General features: G+C 42.0%; 2 protein-coding genes across 2 annotated transcripts in view; both read left to right on the top strand.

The window, feature by feature from the left end:
• Window positions 1-11,892, top strand: part of LOC140687812 (N-acetyllactosaminide beta-1,6-N-acetylglucosaminyl-transferase-like) — a 76,102-nt gene extending 64,210 nt beyond the window's left edge. The window contains exons 4-5 of the mRNA XM_072945695.1: window positions 138-1,577; window positions 11,770-11,892. Coding sequence (XP_072801796.1) covers window positions 674-1,577; window positions 11,770-11,798 — 933 coding nt within the window. The 5' untranslated portion in view covers window positions 138-673 and the 3' untranslated portion in view covers window positions 11,799-11,892. The remainder of the gene's footprint in view (window positions 1-137; window positions 1,578-11,769) is intronic.
• A 156-nt stretch (window positions 11,893-12,048) lies between these two features.
• Window positions 12,049-18,389, top strand: part of LOC102531012 (glucosaminyl (N-acetyl) transferase 2 (I blood group)) — a 71,812-nt gene continuing 65,471 nt past the window's right edge. The window contains exon 1 of the mRNA XM_015234678.3: window positions 12,049-12,972. Within this exon, the coding sequence (XP_015090164.1) occupies window positions 12,051-12,972 (922 nt within the window). The 5' untranslated portion in view covers window positions 12,049-12,050. The remainder of the gene's footprint in view (window positions 12,973-18,389) is intronic.

Here is an 18,389-nt window from a genome sequence, read left to right as displayed (position 1 = left end):
TACACACATATACTCATTTTCATATTCTTTCTCATTATAGGGGGAGCTCCATTTGTGAATTGAGTGAGTTGGTCTGAATAATCCGCAAGATTCCTTCCAATCCTGCACCTCTCTGAATTCTTGATTTTTATCCTTAGGTAAAGAGAAACACTGCTATTGAACAATTCTAAGTGCGGTCAATGTCAGTCAGTGTCAGTGGTGACCTGCCTCCTGACAACTGAGACTTCCCCAAGTTGAAGAAATACACTGTCCCTTGTGGTCAAACGATGACACTGGCGATGGTGATGGCATCCCCCTGACTTAAAGGGCTGTAAGACTGACGCAATCTGCTCCCCCACCACCCGGAGGGACCGCCCTGAGTCAGCAGCTGCTGCAGGTTTCCCAGGATCTTAACTGGAGGTTGACCTGGATGAAGACACCCAACAGCGCTCAGCTCTTGCTCCGTTGACCCCAGTGGCTCAGGTTCTCGGAGCCACTCAATCCCTCCACTGTAAGAGAACTTCAGACTTGCAGCTGGGCCCCTGTCCTTTCATTGAGTGGCCAAATTCCCCTTCTTGTTCAAAATAACAAATGAAATTTGCGCCCCCAGCAGTCTGGGGATGGACCTGCAAACTGACTTCTGTGATGGTATGAAGTCCAGCCAGTGACCAACGCAGAAGAAATAGTAAGAAAAATGAACCTGAAGGTATTTGTCGTAGGGCTTGTGGCCATTTCTACAACTCTTCTGTTCCTCTATACCAACCATTTGGTCCTGCCAACATACCTGCCAGTGGGGAAAATCTCCAACTCTTCAGTGCTTGCTGAAGGCTGTGACATGATTGTAACAGGAAAGAAAATCTTGAATGAAAATATACGCCTAAGAAACCGAAGTTGCCAGCAATACTTGATCCAGAATCACTACATAACGAAACCTCTGTCCAAAGACGAAGCCGACTTCCCTCTGGCATATGTGATGGTCATTCACAAAGACTTTGATACATTTGAGAGGCTCTTCAGGGCTGTTTACATGCCTCAAAATGTCTACTGTGTTCACGTGGATGAGAAAGCTGCCGCTGCCTTCAAAGATGCGGTGGGAAGGCTACTGAGCTGCTTCGGAAATGCCTTTCTGGCTTCCAAGAGGGAGTCTGTGGTCTACGCAGGAGTTTCCAGGCTTCAGGCTGACCTGAATTGCCTGGAAGACCTCATAGCTTCTGAAGTGCCGTGGAAGTACAGCATCAACACCTGCGGGCAGGATTTCCCCCTGAAAACCAACAGGGAAATTGTTCAGCACCTGAAAGGCTTTAAAGGGAAAAACATCACCCCAGGGGTGCTGCCTCCTCCTCATATTCTCAGAAGGACCAAATATGTGCACTTGGAGCAGAGATACCATTTGCTTTCCTTCATGCTGTGGACTTGGATAAGAAAAATGCCTCCTCCCCATAATCTCACCATTTACTTTGGCTCTGCCTATGTCGCCCTTACGAGAGAATTTGCTAATTTTGTTCTGCAAGACCAGCGGGCCATCGATTTGCTTGACTGGTCGAAGGATACCTACTCTCCTGATGAGCATTTCTGGGTGACACTGAATCGGATTCCAGGTATGATAAAGTCTGGAAGCGTTGTGTGTGTGCGCGCATGCGTGTGCGTGAGCGTGTGGTTGTGTGTGTACTTTATACTTCGAAAATATCCTTCATGGCATTATGTATATTCACCTGTGTTTCCCAGCTTTATGGACATACCATAGACTGTTTTGTGTGTGTTTCAGTGGAACTCATGTAAGTTATACTTCTTAGATATCAGTAAATATAGTGCTTGCTTGTAGAAGATGCTTATTGAATTTTTATTGCATTGGATGGTCACAAATCATTGCTATGAGAGGCGAAACTGCTTTTTAAGCAATTATAGTATGTTGGTTAAGAATTCAGCTCTCATTGGCATGGCTTATTCATTATGGCTTCATTTTATGTGAACGTGAATAGTGTGAGTTAGAAAAGTTTGAGATCTGAAAAGTGCCAACAAAATATAAGAACAATCTGAAGTAGTGCGATGTCTCCAAATTAATTTCATTAAGTGGTCAGAAATTTCCAGAATTCAGTACTGTTGGGCCTGACCACACGGCAGCCTCACGCTGGTGAACGGAAACCCTGCCGTCCTCTGCTAGTGAGTCAAGAACTCATTCTTCAGGGAGAGGATGTGGCTCAAGTGGTAGAGCACATGCTTAGCACACAGGGGGTCCTGGGTTCAGCCCCCAGTACCTCCGCTAAAAATAAACGAACGTAATTACCTCCCCCTCCAAAAAATAAATAAAGTGGAAGGACTAGGAACCTTCAAACAGAAAAAACAACTCACCCTTCATGAAAACCTCACACTAATTATTGATGGGCAGAGTATTAAAAAATATTTTTTCCTTATTATAAAATACAGTTCTATTGTGGAAAATCTGGGGAATAAAGAAGCATAAAGTAAAATTGGTAAGTGGAAACTGTAAGAAAATAAAAGTAAGAAAGTAAAATTTATACATTATGTAAGTTGAGAAGTAATTGCTGTGAGTATCTTTGAATATTTATCTCCTCTTCCATGTATAGCTTTATGCGGTTAGGTCATACTGATTTACACAACTTTCTATTCTGCTACTTTCATTTAATAATACATGAGCATAATTTCCTTATCTTCTTGAAAATGTGTGATAATTACATTTTTTCATGGTATGGATGTACCATAATTTGCTTACCAATTCCTCCATTGTTGAGCACATGTTCCCAGCTTTTTCCTATGTAAAATGCTATTGCAGTCCATACTGGAGAATGTTCAAAAGCAAGTGACACCTTTTCACATCAAGCTTTGGCACATGTCAGTGCCGAACCCAGTAAATTGAAATTGAATAGGAACGTTTTAGGTGCTTGATACATATTGTAAAATTGTGTAGGGAAGGAAAAAGAAAACTTTTTCCTTTACCCTTTTGGGTTCCTCAACTAGGACCCTGGCAGTTATACCGACAAAAGCAGGTTAACAAGGGTAAAATGAACAGTTTATTAACACACAGCACACATACACCCGGGAGAAACTCACTGATGAGTAACTCCAAGGGATGGTTGAAACTTGGGGCTTGTGTAGCATCTTAACAAAGAACAATACATTTGTAGAGAAGTGATAAAACAAAGGAAAAGGAATGTAAGCTTCTTTTTAAATTCATTTTTGCTTACTTGCGGGGGTGGGGGTGGTAATTAGGTTTCTTTGTTTATTTATGTTTACAGAGGAGGTAGTGGGAATTGAACCCAGGACCTTATGCATGCTAAGCATGCACTCTACCACTTGAGCTATGCCCTCACCTCAAGAAGTGTAAGCTTTTACAGATGGCAAACTGCAGTAAGGTGAGTATATGGGAGAACTAATGGAAGATCATAGCTAGCTAGTAAGCTTTGTTGTCTACATTCCTCTGGTGTGGTCTCCAGAAGGGTCTAGAGTCGTCTTAGGTGGTTAGAAATCATACCATTACTTCTGTGAAGAATTGTCCTGCCTTTCCCGGTCAAGAGAGAGGAAGGACAAAGAGTTTTCTTGTGTTTGCTTCTTCTCAGTTGCCTTCAACGCTAAATAATTCTTATGTCAAAGTGGCATATTTGGGGTAGCATCCTCTCAACTCCTTCAGCTGCCTTCTAAAACATATTCTAATTTTCAGTCAGGCCACCCATGGACTAGAGGTCTTATTTCATCACACCTCTGCTGACAGTGGACACTGATATGCTTCTTTTTAAAAGCTACTGGAATTAAAGAGAAAAAGAGCTGCACTGTTGTTTTTGTTTGCAATTCATTAGAAGTGAAATTTTCTAATGCATATTAACCATTTTTCTTTGTTTTGGTGGGTTGCCAGTTTTCTCTGTGGTGGGCTCAGAATTTAAATGTCCTATTGTTAATTATGGACAAGAACAGGTTGGGTGGGTCAGTAGAAAAAAGAATAGGGATATTCAGAGAAAAGAATGGAGGCTGTAAGGAGCAGGGAAGGACTGAGGTGATTTGAATAAGCATAATCCTGTTAAGTAAGAGCTGCGGTGAAATAATTAGGCGATTGGCCAAGGAATGGAAAATCAGTTCTTGCTGAGATAATTAGGTTTGACTGGCTCTTTCTAAATGAGAGGACCCAATCCCTAATCTTCAGAACAGCTGCTGCTTCTCCCCGACCTCCATCTTCAGATCCTGAAAGGGTTTGTAAAACACCGATATTTACAAATAGAGATATTGATGATTTTATTTCTTCGTTGGTAAAAGATGCAGAACCACATAAAGGATTTTATTCACCTCTCTAGCAAAATTCCTGTGGACTGTTATCTATTCTTTACCCTTTTGCAAATGATACAGAATGCCAGGCAGCCAAGAAATTGAGGAAGATGAATGCTAATAAGGAAGTTGAATTGTAGATCTAGGCTTAACATGCGCAGCACAGCACGGATGAGGGGAAAGGTAACCAGTCAGGACCATTACAATTTTTCTTTTCCAATTAGAAAATAATTCATGACCATTTAAGAAAATATGAAAAACAGGGGAAATTAGATAGAAGACAGTCATTTTTTCACAAAATGCATTTAAGAGAAAGCTCTGTTCAAACAAGTTGGGCTTCTTTTAGTCTTTTCAGAAACAAGTAACTTTAAAAATTGTTACTTGCTGTTCCTTTGACTTCTCTTGACTCTACTGCAAATTTTGTTTTTAAAACATTGAAGTTTATAAATTATGTCTAACCATTTATGGGAAGAGAGGAACCTGGGTAAATGCATAATAGCACTTAGCTTGTTCCCTGGAGCATGAATCATAACTCATTCTGGAAGAGTATATTCATTCCTGGAAAGCTCATGTAGGCCCTCCTGGTGACATGGCCTGGGAGGAATCTGAGGTTGGAGCTAAGTGACTTGCTCAAAATACACCAGCTTCCAACTCGGAGGCTAGAATCTGGCCTCCTAACTTCCAGCCCTGGGAAGTTATCCTGCTAAATCCTAAATTTAGTGCAATTTAGATATCTTACTAAATCCTGTTGTCGTCTTGAGACTTCCCTTCCCGAGTGTGTAGGCCTTTTGGGGGAACTCAGCTCTACATCTGTTTAAGGTCACTCCAGATCCGGGGCTAAAGGATTTCCGGCCTGGAACTAAAATTTAAGGGTGAACCTTAAGCACAAAGAAACTGTGAAGAAAATCCAAAAGTCCTTTCTATGGGAAAAGCAACTCCTGAGTGGATAAATTGAACAGAAGTCTCAGGAAAATTAATTATCATGAGCCCTGTTTCAGAGTGTCCTGGTGGGGAATCCAGTTATTTCAAGGGCAGTTATTTCCCTGTGCAACACCTTTTTTTTTAAATTTTTAAATGAATCTTTTTATTTTGAGGTAATTATAGATTCAGTTGTAGTTGTGAGAAATAAAAAAGAGACATCATCTACTCTACTCACTTTCCCCTAATGGTAACATCATATAAACTACAGTGAAATATAACAATCAATTACTGACTGGCATTGATATAGCCAAGATAGAGAACATTTTCATCTTCCCTGTGCAGCATCTTATAACATGTCTGGAGTTAGAAGTGTTAGGTTCAAAGCGTCCAGGACCCCGTAGGGGATGGGTAAGCTGGTGTTGGGTAGCACTTAGCACCTGGACAACAGTAACTTGAGACATCCGGGCTCCAGGCACAGCTCATTCTAAGGCTCTGTCTTTGAGACGCTAAAGGACAGGTCTTTGGGGTGGGACTCCCCCCACAAACAGGCAGACAGGACTTTGCACTTCCACATTCCAGCTTTTGTTTTTCTACTTTTAAATACCAAGGTTAACTCTGTTACCCCGCCCCTACCTTAAAGAAAAGAGTATTTGCAGCAGGATGTTTCTAGGCAACTTTATCCTCCTGGGAGTGGAGAGAGAGGTAGGTGGAGGCCAATTTGCTGGAAAATTACTGGAAGGAGGAGTTTGGGAGGAGGTGATTTTCTGGAAACATTACCTCTATTTACTCGCCAATAGCAATTTAAGATCCAGTAGCCTTGAACCCATTTGGGTGACATTGGTGTTTTCGATTTCCATAATCTAGCACAGTACCAGGCATAAAGTAAGTACACAAAAAACGTTTGTTAAATGACTGAATGAATCATTTGATTGGGGTACATGAGATTTCTGTTTCTATTTTTTCCAAGCATAACACTTGTTAGTGTGTTTTTTCATTTCGTGATATACTTACTGGGGAACCATGAATTTTCATTTGTCTTGTTAAATCATTAGTATCCAGAGATATCTTAGTTACACCTTTTAACTTTTCATTAAAAGGCAATGTTCATTTCTAACTTAATGATTTGAATTATGTTCTTCAGTTCCCTTCAGTCAAGGGGAAAATGTTTCCAGAATTTAATAAAGTATTGGCACTCCTTGGTGTTTAAAATGTCCTTTATTTAATTAGTCACTCCTGGCAACATTCGTGTGAGATATGAACTTCATTTGATAATATGCAGAACTGAAAATGAAGCCCTGGACCAGCTAGGAAAGTGACGAGGATGTTCTGCAAGTAATTTCTATGAAAATCCATCTTTTGGAATGAAAGACAAATCTACTAAGTAAATTCAGGTTTTGCCAAACACAAAGCTACTTTTCTATCCTCCTGCCTTTTTCAACTTGGGCCTTTGGTAATCATCTCTGGGAAAGAAGTTCTTTCCCCATCCAGCGATGGGTCGGCCAAATAGAAAATAGGCATCAGACTGTGGGCTTCAAGAAGAAATGGGGACACTGCCATCCAGCACCTGGAGACCCTAAAGATTCGGGGATCCGTTTCTTTGTCCTCTGTTCTGATTGAACAGTGTATCGTAGTCAGAAGGTGGGGCCTACAGTCTCACAGCACGGAATTCTCAGTGATCAGAAGCTTCAGGTCTCCCTGGGGTGGGAACCCTTGCTGTAGCAGTGACCGTGAGCTCCTGTAATTTCCAAATCAAATCAAGGACTTTGTGAGGAATAGAGTGGAGGAAGGAAAGAGCAGGCATTGAGAAAGATGAAGAGCCCAGTTGGCCACTGGGTTTGGACCCTTGTTTTAACTTTCCCCCACGACATGCAGCCTCTACAATCCAGCCACAACTCAAACCTGAGGTCTTTCTGTGCAGAGAGAAGTTAGATGGTTAAAACTTCTGAGGTTCTTGGGCTCAGCGCCTCCGTTAGCCTTTGGCATTGAACCCAAATGTTGTCAGATATCTTTTCCAGGCAAATGCAGCTGGAAGGGGCTTTGGGGGTCAGATTGTAACCCGGAGGTGCTGTTCACCTGTCAGCTCTCTGCTTCAGCTTTGCGCTGCCCCAGTGATCTTTAATTAATCGACTGTTTGAAGAAGACCAACTTCTTCTTGCATTTTTCTGCAGTCCCCCTTCCAGTGACTTTATGTCCCCCCGAACTCTTTTCTTCCCCATGGCTTTCCCTCAAGATCTGAAATTCCCTCTGACATCTCGGGCCAGCCCCCAGCTGGGTGCTTTTTTGTATATTACTTCTGGAATCCTCCCAGCTCCACCAGGAGGTTGATGTTGGAAAATAACCCAGACTCAGAGGTGTAGGTGACCCGGCTGGAAGGAAGCCGTCGTTGAAGGACCCCCAGAAATGGCAGGGGGTGTTGTCTCAAATTTACCCCAGAGGAAGCTGTGAGGTGTGAGGTCTGATGACTGGTTCAAGAGCTCCCGGCTGTCAAGTGTGGCTTTGGCCCAACTGAAGACCTTCTGACCTACTGTCCAGGCTCTTCTGGGCTATTTTAAGCCCTGTTGCTTCCGGCTATTTCTTGTGGTTACAAAAAAAAAAAAAAAGAGAACAAAGAATAAGAAACAAACAAACAAACAAAAAACCATTGATGAGGGAAAAACAGGGCACAGAATTTAGCAATAGTAAATACATAACTAAATAAAGAAAGAGAGGGACGAGAGCCTGGGCAGGGGAACAGCTGGCGGGGTCAGAAGACCGAACGTCACATGCACCCAAGGCCAGTTTGACCCAAGCGTCCCTCGCTCTGTGATCTCAGCAGGCTTTCGTGGATGCCAAGAAACTTTCCATTAGGTTTCCCTGGTTTCTGACTTGGGCACAGAGGTGATGTCATGATGAAATGAACGCGGGAAAAGCGCTTTGGCTACCCTGTGGCCCCAAGCAGAAGGAAGACGAGGAAGCTGCACTGTGGAAACGGGGCCCTTTTCTTTCGCTCCCTTTCTACAGTCAGCTGTCAGCATGAAACGCTAAGGGCAGTTTTCTTAGTGGAATACATATTAGTTTATGTCCTGGAGTGAGAATTTATAAGAATGTACATTTTGTAGAAATAAGCAAGTACCGGTTGAACTCTGGGACGTCAGTACACAGCCTACCATTTTCGGAGTGGCCAAGTCACAGGTCTGTACTGGTTTCCAACTTCTTTAGAACTCTAGCCTACCTGACCACTGCCTTCAACTTAAAGTTGGGGGCAACCGTTTTGATCTAATGTTCAAGAGGGGATGAAGAATTGCTGTTCTCATCACCATCTTCTACTATTTCCCATATTAGAGAAATGATCAGTGGTATATTATGAAAGGGCTTCAGGAAAGCCAGGAGGGTCAGGAGAATCATATTTCCCACGTGGTGGTTTCCCACGTGACCATGAAGAACATAAACTTCAGGTAGCACTCAGTAGATGCAAAGAGAAGATTGATTCTGATTCTTGTAAAAATGTCTAGCATTGTCAAAGGCAGAAGACCCTCGAAGCATGTCAGGTGAGGGACAGTGAAGGACACCACGGCAATGAAGTGCTAACTTGCAAACGTTCTTTACCCTGTAACTGTAGGGTTGTAAATTCAGGGCAAAAAAGGCAAATTATTACAGATGCTTTTATGCATGAGATCTCTGGAGGGATGGAACCGTGCCAAGAATGAAGAGACAGCCAAAATAAACAAAGGAAAAGCTGATGCAATTATCTGGATATATTAGGAGAAAAGGCTCTAAAAATGATTGGATTGGTTTAGACAAGCATACTGAGGCAAGGATGCCTTCATTTATTCATCCCTATTGTTAATTTCACTTGATGTGGACAGTGGATGCCCAAAGGGCTATTAAAAATTAAAATTAGCAAAATTTTAGTCATCATTTCAGGAAAGATTGCTCTTTGTGTCTACTGTATTGAAGAAATGATTTGCTCTAAAGAATTTTAAGTAGATACATGAAAGTTACATAAATGATATTGGGGTTCATTAATTCATTACTTGGGAACATACAGACCAGACTGCATGCACCTGAATCGTGCAGTGGGGTCTGATTTCTAAAACAAGTACAGACTGACCCCCGAGTTCTGGAGAATTTCCCTGGGTCCTTTCTTATCATCATTTTCTCTGCTCCCGAAGCTTACCAAATGGAGTTGGCCACCACCTGGTTAATGCGTGAGCTTTCAGCTGAGGTGGGAAAACCACCAATAGCCAATGATAACTCCAGTCTTGCGTTCTAAGGGAAAGGTTGTTCAGATAACACCCAGTGGAAACTAAAGAGCACAGTGGAAAATGTTATGCTCTAGCAGTAAGTGCAAAATGCAGGATGCAAACTTGCACCTCCTGTGTTTTTAGTAAAATCAAAATGTGTATGTCTAGAGACAAGAGGAAGATGCAAGTGCAGGATGTGAAAACACCATATGCACAAACTATCTGTAACATTATGCTGTCTTTATAATTAAGGCGTTATTGGAAAAATTAGGTACTTTGTCCACAGATCCACAGATACAAATATAGATCACAAATCACAAAATGGAAATCACATATACAGGATTCCCACACTAATGTGATAAGGGAAACAGGGAAATGCAAACTAGAGCACTCAATCAGTAAGTATTTTTTTAAATTGAGGTACAGTCCATTTACAATGTGTTAGTTTCAGGTGTACAGCATAGTGATTCAGTTGTACATATAGATAGATTCCTCTTTGTATTCTTTTTCAATATGGGTTATTACAAGATACTGAATATAGCCCCCTGTGCTATACGGTAGGACCTCGTTGTTTATCTGTTTCATAGACAGTAGTTAGTATCCGCAGATCTCCAACTCCCAATTTATCCCTCCCCACCCCACTTTCCCCTCTGGTAACCATCAGTTTGTTTTCTATGTCTGTGAGTCTCTTTCTGTTTCATAAATAACTTCATCTGTGTCTTTTTTTTTTTGATTCCACATATAAGTGATATATGGTATTTTTCTCTTTCTGGCTTAATTCACTTAGTAGGACAATCTCCAGGTCCATCCATGTTGCTGCAAATGGCTTTAATTTCATTCTTTCTATGGCTGAGCAGCATTCCATTGTGTAAATATACTGCAAATTCTTGATCCAGTCATCTGTCGAAGGACATTTAGGCTGCTTCTATGTCTTAGCTATTGTAAATAGTGCTGCTGTGAGCATTGGGGTGCGTGTTTATTTTTGAATTAGGGTTCCCTCCGGATATATGCCCAGAAGTGGGATTGCTGGATCATAGGGTAAGTCTATACTCAGGTTTTTAAGGAATCTCTATACTGTTTTCCATAGTGGCTGCACCAAACTACATTCCCACCAACAGTGTAGAAAGGTTCCCTTTTCTCCACACCCTCTCCAGCGTTTATCATTTAGGAATTTTTCACGATGGCCATTCTGACTGGTGTGAGGTGATACTTCCTTGTAGTTCTGCTTTGCATTTCTCTGATAATTAGCGATATCGATCAATAAGTGTTTGATTGCCTAATATGTGCAGACAGTGGTGGGAGCGCAAATGAAACACCCCTTCTGCGCACATGCACAACGTGCCTCCACCCTTGTGTGTCTAATTACCAAATAAAACAAACTGATCCATGTCATGAGACGTATAACCTAATTTGCAAGGGCTCTCAGAGGGAGGAGCAAGGGGAGGATACGGTTCTCAGGGAGAAGTGGTCATTGTGTCCTTTCCTTGTTGTGCGAGCTGGGAGGAGGAACTTTTGTTTACTCCAGTCTCCCAGCCCCATTGCTGCGGGGCAGGCGATGAACTCTTGATATATTTCCTCATTTTATTCTCAGGACTGACCTATGAAGGTGGTAAAATTACTCTCTTCTTTCATAGAGAGGGAAACTCCTCTGGAAGGTTTCTACATCTGAATCGAAGAGCCTCTCTCCTTAAGTTCTAGAACATCCCAGACAGCTCCTCCCTCCTACCTCTCCAGGCATCAGGCTGGTCCCCCGTATCCTCCTTGGGCTTGGATAAAATAAACTTGGCATCTCTAACTTCAGCTTTAGCCTCTACACAATTTGGGGGTGATATTGGGCTGTTAGGGTTTTTTGGTTTGAGTTTCTTTTTTTTTTTTAATTAGCCTTTATTCAGTAAGTTAGATGGTGAGGTAAGCTTGCTAATGTGCCTTTTTAAGGCCATTCCTTTTAGCAGAGAAAATTATGTGCTGGAAGGAATTTGTCTTCATCGTCGGTCATAAGCTGCACTTTATAGTGTAGCCCGCCAATATGGAGAGGGGGTGTGTGTGGAAAAGACAGGGTTAAGCGATTAAATTTTAAGCACTAAATATTTATTGACAGAGTATCTCTCCAGGCGGTGTTCACATGCTTAGAACTGATGATTTTAACTTGGCAGTGCTCTTTAAGCAAACAAACTCGGTCAGTTGAACTCAATGATTAACAGGAAGCTGGGGAGCAGACACACTTGCCAACCTTTGGGCTGGGAGGAGAGGCTGGGGTTGAGGTCTCAGAGCGGTGATTTGCAGAGTGGTCACTTCACCCCTTGGGGATTTTCCTGCAGGGAAAAGTGGGTACACTGGAGTCACAACTTCCCTGAAGCAACTTGTTTTTGTGTAGAAACAGATTGCAGGTTAGCAGGGGACTGAGCAAACCAAATCCAAGGGAGTCACTTCAGAAATGTGTCAGAGAAAGGTGGAAATGCAACGCAGCAGCGAATGAGGACAGAAGGAAGACAGAAAAGGGACCACCAGCACGTCAACGTGGGGATCGCGGAAAAGCCAGTCAGAACTCTATCTACCAAGAAGATGACTGTGGACTCTGAAGAAAATGTAAGTTAAATATATCTACACTCTGATCAGATCTCAAGAGACATTTTACTCAATCCCTGGTTCTGAATAATGGGCGCTTGGAAGCACGGTCTTTTTTGTGTGTCTCTTGTCACTACCCTGGTTTTTGTATTTGTTTACAATAACGAGTTGTGGGAGAATAAAGATTTTCTGAGAGCATCTCTGTCCAATGCTTCGCTATTAGCAAAAGCCTGTCATCAGATTGTTAAGGGGAAGGTTTTTTACCCCAGAGAGAATGCACTGAAAACTTCCCTCAGTGAACCTACCTGCTCTGAGTACATGGCTCAGAGTCACTATATAACAGAAACGCTCTCTGAAGAGGAGGCTGCGTTCCCTTTGGCTTACATGATGACCATCCATGAAGACTTTGGCACTTTTGAGAGACTCTTCAGGGCAATTTACATGCCCCAAAATGTCTACTGTGTTCATGTGGATGAAAAGGCGAGAGATGCATTTAAAGATGCCGTGAAGCAATTACTGGGCTGCTTCCCAAATGCCTTTCTGGCTTCCAAGATGGAGCCAGTGGTCTATGGTGGGATTTCCAGGCTCCAGGCTGACCTGAACTGCCTGGAAGACCTGAGGGCCTCGGAGGTGCCCTGGAAGTACGCCATCAACACCTGCGGGCAAGATTTCCCCCTGAAAACCAACAGGGAAATCGTTCAGCATCTGAAAGGCTTTAAAGGGAAAAACATCACCCCAGGCGTGCTGCCTCCCGATCATGCGATTGGACGGACCAAATACGTCCACCAAGAACTATTAAGCAAAACAAATTCCTACGTGATTAAAACCTCAAAACTGAAAACTCCAGCCCCTCACAACATGACCATCTACTTTGGCTCTGCCTATGTGGCCCTCACAAGGGAATTCGCTAGCTTTGTCCTTCAAGACCAGCATGCACGTGACTTACTGTCCTGGTCCAAAGACACCTACAGCCCTGATGAACATTTCTGGGTCACACTCAATAGGATTCCGGGTATGTCTGCCTCTTAACTTTTGTTTTCATGAATAAACATTGCGTGGTCAAAACTGAACAAACTGCTGAAAAACAGTAAATAATAATAATAATAACATTTTAAAGATCTTTACAGTTTCAAGTGTTAATTTAAAAAATCTTGATAAATGACAAGATCTCACTGTATAGCACAGGGATCTATATTCAGTATCTTGTAATAAACTATAATGGAAAAGAATCTGAAAAATAACATATATATAACTGAATCACTTTGCTGTATACCAGAAGCTAACACAACGTTGTAAATTAACTATACTTCCGTTAAAAAAAAGTCTTTACAGCAGCTCTGCTCACAGAGTGGGTGATATAATTCATCTCCATTTTACAGATGAGGAAACTGAGGCATAATGGTCAGCAGGGCAGAAGTCTGACTGCCTGACTTGATTTTGCTGATATACCAAGATGCCTTTCTGAGCCCACAGACCCACTGCAAATGGGGGCAAGGGATTGAGGGAGCAATGCAAAGGAAAGATTAAACCCAACTCTCCTTTAAATGTGATGGCATTTAAAACCAGGAATAAACATTATAAATTAAACTAAATTTGCATGGTAACTCAAACATTTTAATAATACTTTTTCCCCTGATGAAGCTCCCATAGCTAAATTCACATCCTTTCAAAATGAGAGCAACTTTAGAATTTTTCATTTGCAAGTTCTTTCCTGGAGTGGAATCTGAAATTTAGAGCATCTTAAAGATGGCTAGACCAGTGCCTTCTTTTATGGACAATGAAACTTCAGTGTAGTTACATGATGTATTCAAATTTCCCAATCAGTAAGTAAATGTGCCAATTATCAACCAGGTCTCCTAAGCCTAAGGTTCAAGTTGACTTTTGATTAGGTCTCAGTTGTTCCTAAATTAATTCCACCTTTCCTTGGTCCAAGTTCCTAATGATTTGAATAATCTCAAATTGTTACAGTGAACCAATTCAGTTCTGCTGGTTCAATTCGAAATAAAAATTCAGATTCACAGTGCAAAGGGAAAGTAACTTGAATTAATGTGAGGATCAGGGTCATGGTTTCTTGACATGAGTAGTTCAACCCTGGATGCATTTTGCATTTGCCTAGAGCTTTTATAAATACATTTCCTGAATTCCTGGGTGGACCTAGCCTTCAGTACTTGTTCAGCCTCCAGGAAACTCTCAGGAACAGCCAGGGCTGTGAACCATTGTGGATGCTTGCTTTTGATGTTGGAGCACAAAGCTTCCTAGACTTAGAATGCTTTTGAAATCTGTGGTTTTCCCAGAGCAGGAAGGGGTGATGTTGTAGTGATGAAAGAAATCAGGGCTCAAGTGCATGGGGTGGGGGAGTCAAGCCCATTGAGCTGTTTCTTTGGAACTGTAGCAACCAGAATAAGGGAAGTGAAAGCTCCACTTCTGTCTGATGTGTTGCTTAAACCAAGTATGTTGTAGACTGTTCAGGTCTGGGCACCAAACTTTACGGGAAGACATTGACAAAGCAGATTCCCAAGAGAGCAGCTGAGAAGGTTAAAAGGCCAGACCCCATGTTTTTTTTCCACATAATTAAAAGATTTGCTCATGAGAGAGAAGTTAGATCAACTCTGTAGTTTTAGAAGAAGAACCAGCGTCAGTGGCAGGAGACACAAGAACCCATCGATCTGGAATCAGAATGGGTAGCTTGCTCAGTGGTGAACAAGCCCAAGGGATGGGCAGGGGCAGAGGCAGAGGCTGGAGAAACACTGTAAACTAATTTATCAAGTGTTGGACAAGATGGCCTGCGCGTCTCTTTCAGTCTGAGAGTCTATGATTCTAACTCATGATTCTAATCAGTTTATTGAACAGACACTTGAGTTAACACCTTGACTGTTCAACATGATTTACCTATTGGAGCTGGATTTTTACACCTCTGGTAAAGATCAGCAGTGATAGATCAGTGAAACAGTGGAAAAGAAATAGACTGCTCTGCGCATTTCAAAAAATTTAAAAGAGTGAGCCCTTGAAATGGTTTCTGTTATGTGTATGAAGGATCCTTACTAGAGGCTGGTGGCCCCTCACTGGCCCAGCCAACTCTTGCAGGACCTGGGTCAGACCTGAGTGTAGGGTTCGGTCCTGAGGAGGTGAGGGAGCTAGAAACTTAGGTGGCTGTCTGGTTTAACTGTTACTCCTGCTGTGTGAAAATCTGGGTCATTTCTGTTTTGAGAGTCCTTCTTAGTCGATGTCTGAGTTTGTTGGTTGTTTGTTTTGGACATTTTAAGATCGTTCTGGTCGACTGCAGTGACTGAGGGCTTACTGGAATTCTAAAAGGAGTAATGCTAATTCAAAAAGATACATGCACCCCTATGTTCATTTTTGCATTATTTACAATAGCCAAGATTTGGAAACAACCTAAATGCCAATCAATGGATGAATGGATAAAGAAGATGGGATATAGATATGGATATATAATGGAATATTACTCAGCCATAAAAAAGGATGAAATCTTGCTATTTGTGACAACATGGATGGACCCAGAGGGTACTATGCTAAGTGCAGTAAGCCAGACATGGAAAGATAAACACCATATGATTTCACTTACATTGTGAAATTTAAAAAAACAAAACACGATAAAACAACCAAACAGAAAGAGAGTCATAGATACAGAGCACAAACAGGTGGTTGCCAGAGGGGAGGAGGGTACGGGGAGAAGACAGACAGGTGAGGGAGATGAAGACATACAAACCTCCAGTTACAAAATAAACCAGTCATGACTATGAAATGTACAGTGTGAGGCATATAGTCAGTGATGCTATAACATCTTTGTATGGAGACAGATGGTACCTGTGGACTTATCATGGTGATTATTTTGAAATGCATAGAAATGTCAAGTCGCTATGTTGTATAACAGGAAATCACAGTGTTGTAGATCAATTAAACTTTAAAAACAAACAAATTCATAGAAAAAGATCAGATTTGTAGTTGCCAGAGGTTAGAGGTGGGGGATGAGGAAGGGGAAAATTGGACGAATGTGGTCAAAAGGTATAAACTTTCAGTTGTAAGGTAGATAAGTACTTGGGATGTAAGGCACATCATAATTAATATAATTAACACTACTGTATGTAATACATGACCTTTTTTTAAATTGACGTACAGTCAGTTTACGCGGTGTCAATTTCTGGTGCACAGCACAATGTCCCAGGAATGCATATACATACATATATTTGTTTTCATATTCTTTTTCATTAAAGGTTATTACAAGATATTGAACATAGTTCCCTGTGCTGTACTGCAGAAACCTTTTATTTTATATGAATGTTGTTAAGAGACTAAATCCTAAGAGTTCTCATCTCAAGGAAAAAAGTATTATTTTTTCTTTTGTTTTTTATCTGTGTGAGATAATGGACACTCACTAAACTTACTGCGGTAATCATTTCATGATGTATGTAAGTCAAATCATTATGCTGTAGATCTTAAACTTATACAGGGCTGTATGTTAATTATGTCTCAATAAAGATTTTTTTAGATATCAAATTAATATTTAAAAGCCATTAATTTCATGAAAATACTATTAATACTTAATATTCAGAAATAACATCTCTTCCTGTGGTGACCTGTCTTAATTTTATACTAAGGAAGCTAAAAGTGGATTGAAGAGAAAACAAAAAAATACTAGGAGTTGGGCCCCACTGAACTAGGATCAGTGGTCACCAATTAGAATGCATTTCAGGTTTACGCAACTGTAGTGTGTTTTGAACAATCTAAAAATCTGTTTACTCTGTGGAGTCAGACAGTGGCCTCCAATTTGCTGGTAGGATTTAAACGCAGATGAGTCCTGGCTCCGCCACCTACAGTCTGTGTGGATCTGGGCAAAATGCCTAATTTCTCTGAGTCTGATTCTTCATCCAAATATCCCGTCGGACTGTGGGACAGATTAGGCTATATACACAAATTGTACCTGGTACATTGTAGGAACTCATTAAATATTCAAAGAGAGGGGGAACAGATGAACTTCTTCGATGCTGATTTTTGAGGTTTTAATGTGATAATTCTAAAACTTGTGTGGGTGAAACCCCCCCCCCCCACCGAATAATGTGCTTTTGGAAGTGCGGGGGTGATTTTTTTGCTAGAAACCGAGAATGTGACCCACAGAGGTTTTCCCCTCGGCTGTTGCTTTTCTTAGAAACATCACACGCATAGAATCTGAAGTGGCTGGTCTCTCTTTCCTCTGATTAGAAAGTAGGCTTCTGTGACGAGTGGCCGGCCTCTGACTCTGCCAAGCTTCTGTCACTCTAGGTTGGTCTGAAGACAAACAGTCCCCAGGCCTTCGCTTGCACGGTCCCCTTGTTCCTAAATGCCCTCTATTTTTGCTGCTCATTCCGGCTTGCTCTCCAGGCCTCAGGGGGATGTCCCTCACTCCCTCACAGGGGCTTCCCCTCCTCTCCTCCTGCACAGAAGCAGCCACCCTCCCCTCCCATGTTACTCCTGCGCCGGCCTAGCTGCCTCCCTCTCTGGGCTTCTAATCGAGGGTTGAGTGAGGAGCCAATAAATGGCAAAGAGCCTTATTCTGTTTCTCAACTACAATATTTTCTTCAAATGAAGGACATTCCCTTTCACTTTTGCAGAACGTTTATTTTGTTATTTCCCATCCTAATTCATCTTTTAAGCCATCCCTGGGGCAGGTGTCCTGCCCCACACTCTCTTTTCCAGAAGGCCAACATCCTTGCCGCCTCGGCTAAATCCATCAGAAAACTCTGGGACAGTGGTGGGTCTGTGGGGGTCGGTAGACATCTGACTGCTAAGGTCACTAGACATTACCCTCTTTCCGCATTTGGAAGATTGCAGTTGTCCATTTTTATTCAGGTCCAGAAAAGTGAAATCAAAAATTAAGGGAATTTGCCAGGCATTTTGACCCTGAGGGGCTTTGGTTTAAAAATATCCGGAAAATGCAGTCAAAGAGCTTTCTTCTGCTACCACTTGAATTCCTTGTGTAATTGCTGAGCCCCAAGCCGACCTCTCAGCCTTTGTGCTGGTTTTCACCCTAGGCCTCTCTTTGCCTGGAGAAATTCTGATTATCTCTGAAGGCCCTGAGCTCTGTGAAATCACTGACCACTGACCACCCACCACGCCTGGGGCAGAGTTGATGTTTGTCCTCTGGGCTCTTTTTTCCCCTCCCTGATAGCCCTTATCTTCTTGGAGTTTGTCATTTCAGTATCTGTGGAGATGGACAGAATGCAGAATCCTGGAGTGTCCAATGAGATTTCTGTCTTTGCACGCTGCAGCCCACACAGCGCTGGGTGTCAGGTGGAAGTCAGTTCACCTGCATTGTTAGTATAAAATAAACGTGGTGTTGCTTGCATGCGAACCCGGAAGTTTTTGACTGTCTTAGTCACTGACAGCTTATAATTGACCCAGGGTTAGTCACTACAAAGTCTTTCTTGAAGGCCA

The sequence above is a fragment of the Vicugna pacos genome, chromosome 20, assembly GCF_048564905.1.
Source record: "Vicugna pacos chromosome 20, VicPac4, whole genome shotgun sequence".
NCBI classification, from domain to species: Eukaryota; Metazoa; Chordata; class Mammalia; order Artiodactyla; family Camelidae; genus Vicugna; species Vicugna pacos.
The sequence above is the reverse complement of the archived record's forward strand: the minus strand, read 5'-3'. Positions and strand labels throughout refer to the sequence as shown.